The 11,714-nt window shown below is 38.9% G+C and overlaps 1 protein-coding gene and 2 non-coding genes across 3 annotated transcripts in view; all 3 read right to left on the bottom strand.

Moving 5' to 3' along the window:
- The window catches only part of CEP295 (centrosomal protein 295), a 77,523-nt gene that overhangs the window by 184 nt on the left and 65,625 nt on the right, over positions 1–11,714 (bottom strand). Inside the window, exons 19-29 of the mRNA XM_025356396.1 lie at positions 8,713–8,813; positions 8,070–8,166; positions 6,819–7,064; positions 5,772–5,893; positions 4,317–4,494; positions 2,558–3,219; positions 1,373–1,513; positions 660–756; positions 408–575; positions 221–320; positions 33–132 (exon numbers count right to left, since the gene is read on the bottom strand). Coding sequence (XP_025212181.1) covers positions 33–132; positions 221–320; positions 408–575; positions 660–756; positions 1,373–1,513; positions 2,558–3,219; positions 4,317–4,494; positions 5,772–5,893; positions 6,819–7,064; positions 8,070–8,166; positions 8,713–8,813 — 2,012 coding nt within the window. The remainder of the gene's footprint in view (positions 1–32; positions 133–220; positions 321–407; positions 576–659; positions 757–1,372; positions 1,514–2,557; positions 3,220–4,316; positions 4,495–5,771; positions 5,894–6,818; positions 7,065–8,069; positions 8,167–8,712; positions 8,814–11,714) is intronic.
- On the bottom strand, positions 8,254–8,323 carry LOC112607492. Its single transcript, XR_003115833.1, has one exon. It is a non-coding gene; the product is annotated as a small nucleolar RNA U2-30 (small nucleolar RNA).
- Positions 8,503–8,582, bottom strand: LOC112607493. The gene has a single exon (XR_003115834.1). It is a non-coding gene; the product is annotated as a small nucleolar RNA U2-19 (small nucleolar RNA).

Below are 11,714 nucleotides of genomic sequence, written 5' to 3'. Positions count from 1 at the left end.
AAATTAAGTCCTTCCCCCTCAGTTACACTCACCTTATGGAATTCTTTTGCCCTTGCTCTGTTTTGGGCATAAGCCTCTTGTTTTGCTTTTTCTTCCTTTTGTTGTTTCACTTCAGCTAGTTGATTGTATAACCTGTGAAGAACTTACATAGAATTAGAGACAAACATTGCAAAAAGTGAATCACTAAAAAGAAATAAAATAAAAATAAAATCAACCTTACCTTAGACCCCTTTGGTGCCTTAGAACCTGTGTGGTCTTTCTGTCTTCAGGAAAAGATGCTCTGACTTTATTCACGCCCTTTAGACGACTCACAGATGAACCTGAGGAAAGAAAAATGAAATCAAGTTGTAATCAGAAGGCTTTAAACATTTCAGGGAGTTGTTGAAGATTTTAAAAATTCAACATACTTAGAGATGGTTTCTCTTTAACTGTTTTGATTTGAGAATTTTCAGAGAGACGAATTTTATTCCTTATTTCTTTCTCCCTCTGGTGGGATCTCTCCATAAATGATTTTTTTCTCTTTATAAATGCTTCTTGTAAGCTCCCTGGTATAGGTGTAAACCTTTGAGGGGTCTCTGTTGGGGGGAAAAGAAATTTATGACAGAAATAGGCAAAGTATCTACTTTCCATTAGAAGTGTGGAGACCATTCAAGGCTTACCAGTAGATGCTGTCCTTGGTTTTTCTATGGAAAGTTCTGATACAGCTGGATAATCTGAGGCTTCTGTTTCTGATACAAGAGGCAGAAACTCACTCACCTAATGGCAAGAAAGTTGCACGTTTTATTCAACTTTTTGAATGCGCCCCCCCCGCCTTTTTTTTTTTTAAGAAGGGGTCTTGTTCTGTTGTCAGATTAGAATGCAGCGGTATGATCACAGCTCACTGAACCCTCAGTCTTAGCTGGGTCTACAGAGACCTGCCACCATGCCTCATTTTTGTATTTTTTAAGGGATTGGGTTTTGCCTTGTTGCCCAGGCTGGTTTTGAACTGGGCTCAGGCTCTACTGCCCTCACACCTCTAGGCCTCTGTTTAGATAGCTTTATTCTTACTGCCTCCCTACTACTGTAGTAAAATTACCAGTTCTGAAGTCATTTTTCAATATCTTGGAATAAGTTTACGTAAAACTTCCAACTTGGCTCTGTAGTTCTGCCAGTCTCGGAGACAGCCATAAATTGGAGTGGGGATTAAAAGAAAATGTAGTGGTTGACAGAATAGTGAAAAAGTTTAAGACAAATTGAGAGTTGGTGGGGGTGTCAGGTTAGTTAAATCCATAGCATAATTCCCTCCAATGAGTGCCTTCTGATAAGTTGTAAGAGACAATCAACTGGTTTGCTCATAATGGGATAAAATAGAAGGAATGCTTATTAAATTTACCCGAAAGCTGTTTTTTGCTTCATTCTCACTCTTTTCTTCTAGGGTTAAATTTGCAAAATCTGTTTCAGCAATACTGATATCACTGGTGCTTACTAAAGTTAGTTCTGGTTCTTCCATTATACCATGGCCAGTTTCTGTTTCCTGTGAACCACAATTAAAAGGAAAACCACGTCAAAATAGCCTTAAAACACTTAAAACTAATAATTTTGTATATAATGCATTTTTTGCAAGTGTATATAAATGTGAAAATGGAAGAAGAAAAGCAGTAATTGGCAAAGAGCAACAGATCAGATTTCCTTAGGCTTCTGTAACTCCAGCATTCAGTTGTAGAAATACTGGAGTCAACTTTGGGGAAGAGATGAAATAGTGTGACAATGGACTGAAAGTATCTACCACAATGATTACAAACCTAAATGCTTGTAGTGTTGGGCAAAAAATACAAATGCAGGTTGGCTGGGGCTGTGCAGAACTGTATCCTGTCTAAAGGGAGTAGGGGTTGACTGGGCTGCTGCCAAATGTGGGCCACTGACAGCCAACAGATTATAAGTGTTTCAAAGGAAGTATCTAAACACTGAACAAGAACAAAAGCAGCCAAATAAAACTAAACATGGTTTAGTTGTAATTATTTTCAATCTGTTGTGCTTATTTGTGGAAGGATAAACTGCACATACTGCTAGATGAAAACCAGTCACCAGTTGACTGGTGTTGAAAGCAAGCAGATTATAAGTTGCTTAGTATGAGGAGCAGGGTTCCAATACTTATTCCAATAATGGATTACATTGCAATGAGGCTCAACACTGAAAGTGCTGAAGCACAGGCAGAACCACCATTTTTCAGGGAAGTTGGAGAAAGGATATCTGAATTGGAAGAAAAAGAATCTTTTGTAAAATACAATCAGAAGACAGCTTTCAAATTTTTAAGTTTCTTCATTATGCTGGATATTTCCAGTGATCACAAGGCATATTAGCAAGTAGCTTTGCTTGTATTTTGTTTCAGGTTTTTCCTGCCAGGCATTGTGGTGTGTCCAAGCTACTTGGGAAGTTGAGGCAGGAGGATCCCTTGATCCTAGGAGTTTGAGTTCAGCCTGGGTAACAAAGTGAGATCTTCATCTCTAATATTAAAAGAAAAATATTTTTTCCCAAAAAGGAACTTAAATGTTATTTATACAACACTGATTTCACTTACCCAGACTGGTATAGAGCTCTGTAATGAAAATGATCCAGAACTTGTAAAAAGCTCTGATTGACCTAGTTGAGATAGTTTTTTGGTGATTTTTGGAATGTCTGTTTCAGCTAAATTCTCAAAACATTTTTCATTTTGAGTAGTTAAGGAATATGGTGCCTGAATTGAAGTCCCCATCTCCACTGTTCTTACACATAATCGAGAGTCAATTTCCTCTATCTGTGGATTTATGTCTAAAACCCTACAGGTTTCATTTTTATTATCTTCAGTGAGTCCTTGACTTTGTAAAATTGTAACAACCCGTCTTTTTGATAGTTCTTCAAAGCCCATCCTTTCCTTTCTGCTTTCTAGTTGGTGTTTTATTGAGCACTCAGTAGAGTTAGAACCACGTGGAGTGCTATGCTGTACATTTAACTGATCAAATACATTAGCTTCATCAGATGAACTGTAGACTGAACTTAAGTTTCCTACAGAAAGCTGGAAATGAACACTTTTTTTCTTGTTTTGTAGTATTTCAGTATGTTCTTCAGAGGAGTAGTTCTGATTTTTCATGCCTTGGGAAGAATCCCTTGCTTCAATGCTAAAAATACTTGGTAGATCAGCATGTTGGCTCTCCTCCTGTGAAGAATATTCTGGCAGAAGCTGTTCAAAACATTGTTCAGATCCTGCATTAAGAAATTTAAAAACCAGTTAATCATTGTTACATGTTGTAAAACTTGGATACTGACAGTCTAATAGTTTGTCATCCAATTGCAATTGTAGGCATACAAGTTGATGTGTATAAACATGAATACAAAGATAAGCATGGTCATAGTGATTTCTCAAACTACAGCTCACACCAAGTTTTTTTTTCTATTAATATTTAATAAGGGCAATATGGCTATAAACTGAAGATGTTTTTCCTTTGTAAGAAGTGAATATGATTTTAATAATAGAAAAGAGAATAAAGCATCCATGTGTCTTTATGTGTATATATAATTTGTACATCCTTGTGTATCTCAATTATGTATGTATGTATATATAATTGTACAAAAAGCTCAAGAATACTTGTTTTCTATGTTGTCAGGCTGGTCTTGAACCCCTGGGCTCCAGGGATCCTCCTGCCTCAGCCTCCCAAAGTGCTAGGATTACAGGCGTGAGCCACTACACTTGGCCTAAGAATACTTAAAACGCTGGGTGTGGTGGCTCACGCCTGTAATCCCAGCACTTTGGGAGGCCAAGATGGTGGATCATCTGAGGTCAGGAGTTCAAGACCAGCCTGACCAACATAGTGAAACCCTGTCTCTACTAAAAATAGAAAATTAGCTGGGTGTGGTGGCACATGCCTGTAATCCCAGCTACTTAGGAGGCTGAGGCAGGAGAATCGCTTGAACCCTGGAAGCAGAGGTTGCGGTGAGCCGAGATCGTGCCATTGCACTCCAGTCTGGGTAACAAGAGTGAAACTCAGTCTCAAAAACAAAACAAAACAAAACAAAAAACCAAAAAAAAAAAAAAAAAAACGTAAACTGTTAACTATCATATAATGATTGAGGTAAGGAAATTGAGGAACAAGAGGCAACACTTTTCCTTTTATTTGATAATGTTCAGTATTGTTTAAAAAAATGCATGTATTACTTCTGTAATTTAAATATTTTTTTTAACACCCAGGATAGGGGTGAGAACAGGGGTGAAGACAAACCAAGAGGTGCTAGGCTTAATTTCTAAGGAAATGGATGTAAAAAATCATGAAAAAATTAACTTTTTCTGACTTAGTCGTACATACCCCCAATATTTTCTGTAGCAAAACTGTGTGCTCCAACATGAGCCAAGTTAGTGTCAGGTTGCTGATTCGGGCTTGTGTTAAGAGAAGAATGCATGCTGGTCCTCCTCAGCGCTGTGAAATAAACTGTACTTTTGGATGATCCAGTAGCACAGTGGCTTTCAGATGAAGAATCTGATCTCTGGCAGGAAACAAAAGGGAAAGGCTGAAATACTGATTAGGTATTACCAATTGAATCAATAATCACTGTGTTCCTTTGGTATTACTCTTCCTTAATTACCACTTTACTATGACAGTAATGATTTGCTTTTTCAAATCCGGTTCTTTTCAATCAATATGAAAGAGACTTTAAAATGTCAGGCTATCAGGAAGTGGAAGCAGAAAGACTCAGGTTTAAATCTCAGCTCCTTTGACTGTGTAGGAAGATACTTTAAATTTTGCAAAATTGTATTTACCTTACTGTTTAAATATGTTCCACAATTAAAAGTTGTTATCAAGCCTTTTATGGCATCATACTCCCTAGGTGGAGATAGGTGGATAGGACAAACAAAATTCTAATGCAGCTGTTTTCTTTTTTTTTTTTGGAGACGGGGTCTCACTATGTTGTCCAGGCTGGAGTGCAGTGGCATGATCTCAGCTCACTGCAACCTCTGCCTCCCAGGTTCAAGTGGTTCTCAGTCTCCCAAGTAGCTGGGACTACAGGCATGCCACCACCACCACGTTTTTTTTTAGCAGAGACAGGGTTTCACCATGTTGGCCAGGCTGATCTCAAATTCCTGTCCTCAAGCAATCCACCCGCCTCAGACTCCCAAAGTGCTGAGATTATAGGTGTGAGCCAACCACACCTGGCCCAATGCAGCTGTTTTCAAACTTGGTTCCACATTACAATCACTTGGGGAGCTTAAAAAATAATAATAATAATTAATACTATCCGAGCACTCCCAGAGACTCTGCTTTAATTGGTCTAGGGTGTAGTATGGGCAAGAGGATGTATTTATTTATTTATTTATTTATTTTTTATTTAAGTTTTCCATGTGATTCTTTTTTTCTGTTTGTTTCTTTTTTTAAAGACAGGGTCTGGCTCTGTCACCCAGACTGGAGTATAGCGGCACAATCTCAGCTCACTGCAGCCTCTGTCTCCTGGGCTCAAGCGGTCCTCCCACCTCAGCCTCCCGAGTAACTGGGACTCCAGGTGCCCACCACCAGGACTGGCTAATTTTTGTATTTTTAGTAGTGACAAGGTTTTGCCATGTTGGCCAGGCTGGTCTCAAACTCTGGGCCTCAAGTGATCTGCCCGCCTTGGGCTCTTAAAGTGCTGGGATTACAGGCATGAGCCACTGTGCCCGGCTTTCCATGTGATTCTAGGTTAAGGTTTAGAAGAACTCTTGTTCCAGTAGGAGAAATGCCTTAAAACTATTTTTAGATATTCACTGCAATGGGACATCTGCTTTAATATACCTGGTAAAAGTCTCTGTTGTCTGGAGAAATCCCAGAGGATGATGATGATAAGTCAAAATCTGGATGTGGTTCTAAGGGTTTAAACAGCTGATGATGCAAATTAGGAAAAATGTGTTCCAATTCTGGAAAGTCAAGGTCAACTGTTGGAATTTTTGAGGGAAAAAAACCATAAATTTATTTTTAAGGTAAACAATAGAAAAGGAATATTAAGAACATATTCATAAAAGCTTATTTTCAGGTAACTCCAGTGTAACAAAAACTTCAGTTTTCCCCCCATAATCAGCAGATGCTTTAAAGTTAAGTCCTATCATGATTATTTCAAAGGTCCAAAAATATGGATCCTCTCAGTGACCAAAACTTTTTAAGTTTTATTTTTAGAGAAATTTAATTTTACATTTTTTTTTTTTTAAAATAGAGATGGGGTCTCAGTGTTGCCCAGGCTGGTCTTGAAATCCTGGGCTCAAGCAATCCTCCTGCTTCAGCCTCCCAAAGTGCTAGGATTACAAGTATGAACAAACTTTTGACAAATACAAATTTCTATTTCTATAGCCTTATGAGGCCAATTAGGATCAACAGGACATATGTAACCATTGCTTCAGTATAAGCTTAAAAAAGGAAAAAGGCTCACTGTATTCAGTGTTACTATGGGCCAGATATTGTGCTTTACGTGCACTATCTCATTTAATCTCTAACATTCCTCAAAGATGAAAAAGTAACTTGCCCTTGGTTTTACAGCTAGGAAATGGTCAGGCTATGACTCAAATCCACAACTGTCTGATTTCTGAGCTCCTGCTCTTATTTATCAATAATACTGTCTCAGCCGTAATAAAAGTTAACTCTGCAATGGTAAAGGAAGATTTGCTAATTAATCTCCTGTACACGTGCCTCAGTGAGTCTAACTGGTTCCAGATCCCTTTTCTCACTAAATGCCCTCAATATTTTCTGTGGTATAACGGTGTTGTAGCAGGCCATAAGAACTTGAAGCTCAAACAATCACTGCATAAAATTAAAAATGACGAAAGGTGAAAACTTAAAAAATAATTTTACCCCGTAAATCTGTTTTTTCAGGTATCAAATTTGCTTCATTAATGTACTTGTCTATCATTTGCCGAAAGTGTGTGTGACCACATGTAGTTTCATCCACTGCAGACAACAGAGATTTATGAACGTCTGAAGAGTTCCGCCACTGATAAATATCTTGTGTTGAAGGAACTATGGAACTTATGTTTGTTTCCTGTTCTTTACTGGCAGTAGATTCTTGCTTGCTATCATCCATGTGCTCTGAAAATGACTCTGAAAATTGAGTTTAATGAAAATATGTAAATAGGTCAGGCGTGGTGGCTCACACCTGTAACACCAGCACTTTGGGAGGCCGAGGCGGGTGGATCATGAGGTGAAGAGATGGAGACCATCTCGCCAACATGGTGAAACCCCGTCTCTACTAAAAATACAAAAATCAGCTGGGCGTGGTGGTGCACACCTGTAGTCCCAGCTACTCTGGAGGCTGAGGCAGGAGAGCCGAGATCACGCCATTGCACTCCAGCCTGGCGACAGAGCAAGACTCCATTTCAAAAAAAAAAAAAAAAAAAATGTAATTGACAGCGACACTATATTCCTTTTAATGTAATATTCCTTATACACATACTGTACTGGGTACTTCCTTACAGACATATTTTAGTGGAGAGGCATGGTGATACATGTTGTTAAGAGATCAGTACAACCATGAAATTTGCTCAGATAGGTTTCCACTGAATGGAAAAATATATTAGCAACTGCTTCTCAAAAGTGTTGTTGGGGATCCACAGAGCATCCCTGTTACTTCCAGTAATGTTTAGAATACCATACGCTCCAATCTTTTGCTGGGTGTGAATATTTTATTTTATTTTTTGAGAGAGGGTTTCACTATGTTGCTCAGGCTGGAGTGCAGTGGCGCGATTGTGGCTCATTGCAGCCTTGACCTCCCAGGCTCAAGCGATCCCCTTACCTCAGCCTCCTGAGTAGCTGGGACTACAGGCACATACCACCACACCTGGCTAACTTTTGTATTTTTTGTAGAGATGGGGTTCTACCATGTTACCCAGGATGGTCTCAAACTTCTGGGCTCAAGTGATCCTCCCACCTCAAGGTGCTGGGATTACAGGCATGAGCCACCACGCCCAGCCATACTTTACTTTTGAGATTTAGAGGAACAGTTCCCCAAGGTGTATCACAAAAAACCAATGCTTCCTTCCATCACTGTACTGCAACTCAACTGGTGCTGGTCTTTCAACTTATTTATAAACATTTTGACCTTATTACCTGGATCTGTAAGGCTCAAATCTGTGTTTTCATAACTTAAAAGGCTTCCAGTGGAAACGGTTACTGAAGATAATGGCTCATGAGAAAGTGTTTTAGCCTAGAAATTAAGGGGAATATCAGATCACAATGTAGCAAGTAGTATGTAGGAAAACCCCAAATTACCAACCCCAGCAGTTGTCATTTCTGAGCTCAGGTCAAGTGTAGAAACCTTCATAGTTACAAAGATCAGTAGTAAAACCTTTTCATCATTGCCCAGAAATGATTAGGCTTTCACAGACATACATACGCACCCCCCCACCCTCAATCTCATTCATTCCTACAGCTGTTATCTTTATAAACACATGTGCACGCACACACACACACATACACACACCCACACACACACACTCCCAACATATGCCCTTATTGTTTTACATTGTTTTATGGTTTTGCTTCTCAGAACTGTAGAGATCATGCATCAGGTAGACTGGAAAGCCTTCTGATGCTCAGATTTGGCTAGTTTCATCATTGATCCACTTCAGTAAAAGCAGATCTCAGATAATATGGACTTTAATGTTATAATATAGCTTCTGTAAACTAAACAGAAGACAATATCAAAGCCAAACAGCTCTAAAAATCGAGTGAACATTAAGACATTACTAACCTTATCATCTGGCTTCACAGTTGGACCCAAATATGTATGTTCTTCCTCCACAGCATAACTTAACACTGCATGATTTTCAACAACAGATTCCTTCACCTTAACTGAAAAACGGATTTTGGAGTTCAACATGGGAGAAAAATATAGTTGGGATAGGACAAATCAAATTCTTAGCACCACAGGACACTATTCCCTGCTTTTCTACAATCTACTGTCTCATTTTGCTTCTTAAAGTTGTATTTTCTTAGATGAAAGAAAAAATTCACCTTATTTGTTAAAAACATTTCACTAGTCAGTTTTTCCTGGAAAACTGTGGCTATTGTTATTTTATGAATAAAATGCTTTAAGAAATTTGAATATTAGGTCTACAAGCTAGAAAAGAACCAGTGTGATGAGAAATGCTTTTGCCACTATTTTAAGTGGAAAAGCAAGAATATTAAATCATAAACACAGTATCGTCCTAAAGATGAGAAAACATGCATATAAAAGAGACAATAAAGAAAACACCAGTGCCAGGCACAGTGGCTTACACCTGTAATCCCAGCACTTTGGGAGGCTGAGGTGGGCGGATCACTTGAGCTCAAGAGTTCGAGACCAGCCTAGGCAACATGGTGAAACCTCATCTCTACAAAAATTACAAAAGTTAGCCCGGCGTGATGGCAGGCACCTGTAGTCCCAGCTATTCAGGAGACTGAGGTGGAAGGGCGGCTTGCTTGAGCCTGGGAGGCAGAGGTTGTAATGAACCAAGAATGTGCCATTGCACTCCAGCCTCTGCAACTGAGCCAAACTCTGTCTCAAAAAAACACACCAAACTGTAGCCAGTGGTTGTTTATGAATGGTAGCACAAGGAGTAATTTTTACTTGTACTGTACCTTTTAGTGCCTTCTATTATTTTATTTCATTATTTTAGAGACAGAATTTTGTTGTTTCCCAGGCTGGTCTTGAACTCCTAGCCTGAAGTGATCCTCCTGCCTTAGCCTACTGTGTAGCTGGGATTATAGGCATGAGCCACTACGCCCAGCTTTTTTTTTACAGCTTTCTAAATTCACAATGAACGTATATTACTTTTATGATGAATTATTCCTAATTATATTTGATATATATTAAAACATTAAAATTATACTTTCTGTCTCATATTAACAACTCATGTATTATAAGCTTATTTTCCTTCTTATTCCAAGTGACCAACTGACACTTGTGCGAAAGCTCACCAAGACATATTGTAGTCTGTGGCTCTGAAAAATACAATTAAAACTGCTTCACTGAATATAAACAAAATTCTGCTTCATAATCTCAATGATATTAGAAGGTATGCACATTAGAGGCATATTTCTTAAATGTTTAAGAATTATTAATCATTTAATTTTTTTAAAGACTAATCAAGTGCAGTAGTGAGAAGAGGGAAAAGAATATAACAAAGAGTTCGATCTGTGACTGTAAATAATCAATTGAGATAACTCATTACATTTGGACCAGGAGAATTAGTTTTCAAATGTAGACCTAGTAAACAAACAGATAGGCACGGTGGCTCACCCCTGTAGTCCCAGCAACTCAGGAGGTTGAGGTTGGAGGATTGCTTAAGGTCAGTAGTTTCAGACCAGTCTGTACAACCTAGGAAGACCTCATCTCTACAAAAAAATAAAAAATTAGCTGGGCATGGTGGCATGCTGCTGTAATCCTAGCTATCTCAGAGGCTGAGGCAGGTGGATGGTTTGAGCCCAGGATTTTGGATTTTGAATGAGCTATGACACCACTGCACTCCAGCCTGGGCAACAGTGTGAACAACTGTGCCTTGAAACAAAACAAAACAAAAAAACCAGGAAAAAATAATAAAATAATAAAATAAAAATAAAAAAAACCTCACACACACATGTACACATCTATCTGTGAGTACAGATATTTATTCATAAAATAATATATATTATGGTTAATGAAGCAGAAACAAAGCTAATAGCAAATCTTTGTCTTTTTTTTTTTTTGAGACAGTCTCACTCTGTCACCCAGGCTAGAGTGCAGAGGCACAATCTTGGCTCACTGTAACCTCTGCCTCCCAAGTTCAAGAGATTCTTCTGCCTCAGCCTCCCGAGTATCTGGGACTAGGTGCGCACCAGCACGCCTGGCTAATTATTGTATTTTTAGTAGAGATGGGGTTTCACCATATTGGCCAGGCTGGTCTTGAACTCATTCCTTGTGATCTGCCCACCTCGGCCTCCCAAAGTGCTGGGATTACAGGTGTGAGCCACCGCGCCTGGCTGATATTTGTCTTTAAATACAATATATTTTTTGGATGACAGGGTCTTGCTCTGTCGCTCAGGTTGGCTGGTGAAATTTTATAGTGAGATTTTATTTTTTCTTCTATTCGTAAGCAGCTCATTTTAAAAGCTAACTGGGAAATGAGAAGCTAATCTGGGTTGTTCAATTCAATAATAATAATTACAATTATTTACTGTTATCTGTAATATACCTAGAAGACTCCCTCAGTGGAGGGATGAATGAATAAGACAGCATTTGTGTAGTAGTAAGAAGTGAAAAATAAAAGTGAGAGAAAGGAGCAAGATCAGAGTCACTGAAGATGTTCAAAGATTCAGTGGATAGGTCCCTGAAAGCTGAAGAGAAATAACTGTCGTATTTGGGATGTGGTTCACTGATAACAGTTCCTAAAAAGGGAAAGTGACATAATGAAAGTAACACCTTACTGTTATCTTTTCATGCCATGAAGGAAAGCACCATTTCCTGTTTTCCTACAAAGGCAGATAGTACAAAGCTTGCAGTTAGTGGCTCCATCTTAAAAAATCTATTAAATCAAGGTGTGGGGTGGAAACAATGGAACAGTAGTAATAAGACAGACCTTTCTAAAATGGAAACAATCTGGGCCAGGCATGGTGGCTCACGCCTATGATCCCAACACTTTGGGACGCCAAGGTGAGAGGACTGCTCAAGCCTAGGAGGAGTTCAAGACCAGTCTGGACAGCACAGTGAGACCCTGTCTCTACAAAAAATTAAAA

The sequence above is a fragment of the Theropithecus gelada genome, chromosome 14 (assembly GCF_003255815.1).
Source record: "Theropithecus gelada isolate Dixy chromosome 14, Tgel_1.0, whole genome shotgun sequence".
NCBI classification, from domain to species: Eukaryota; Metazoa; Chordata; class Mammalia; order Primates; family Cercopithecidae; genus Theropithecus; species Theropithecus gelada.
Note: the sequence above shows the minus strand (reverse complement) of the source record. Positions and strands in the feature narration are given on the sequence as shown.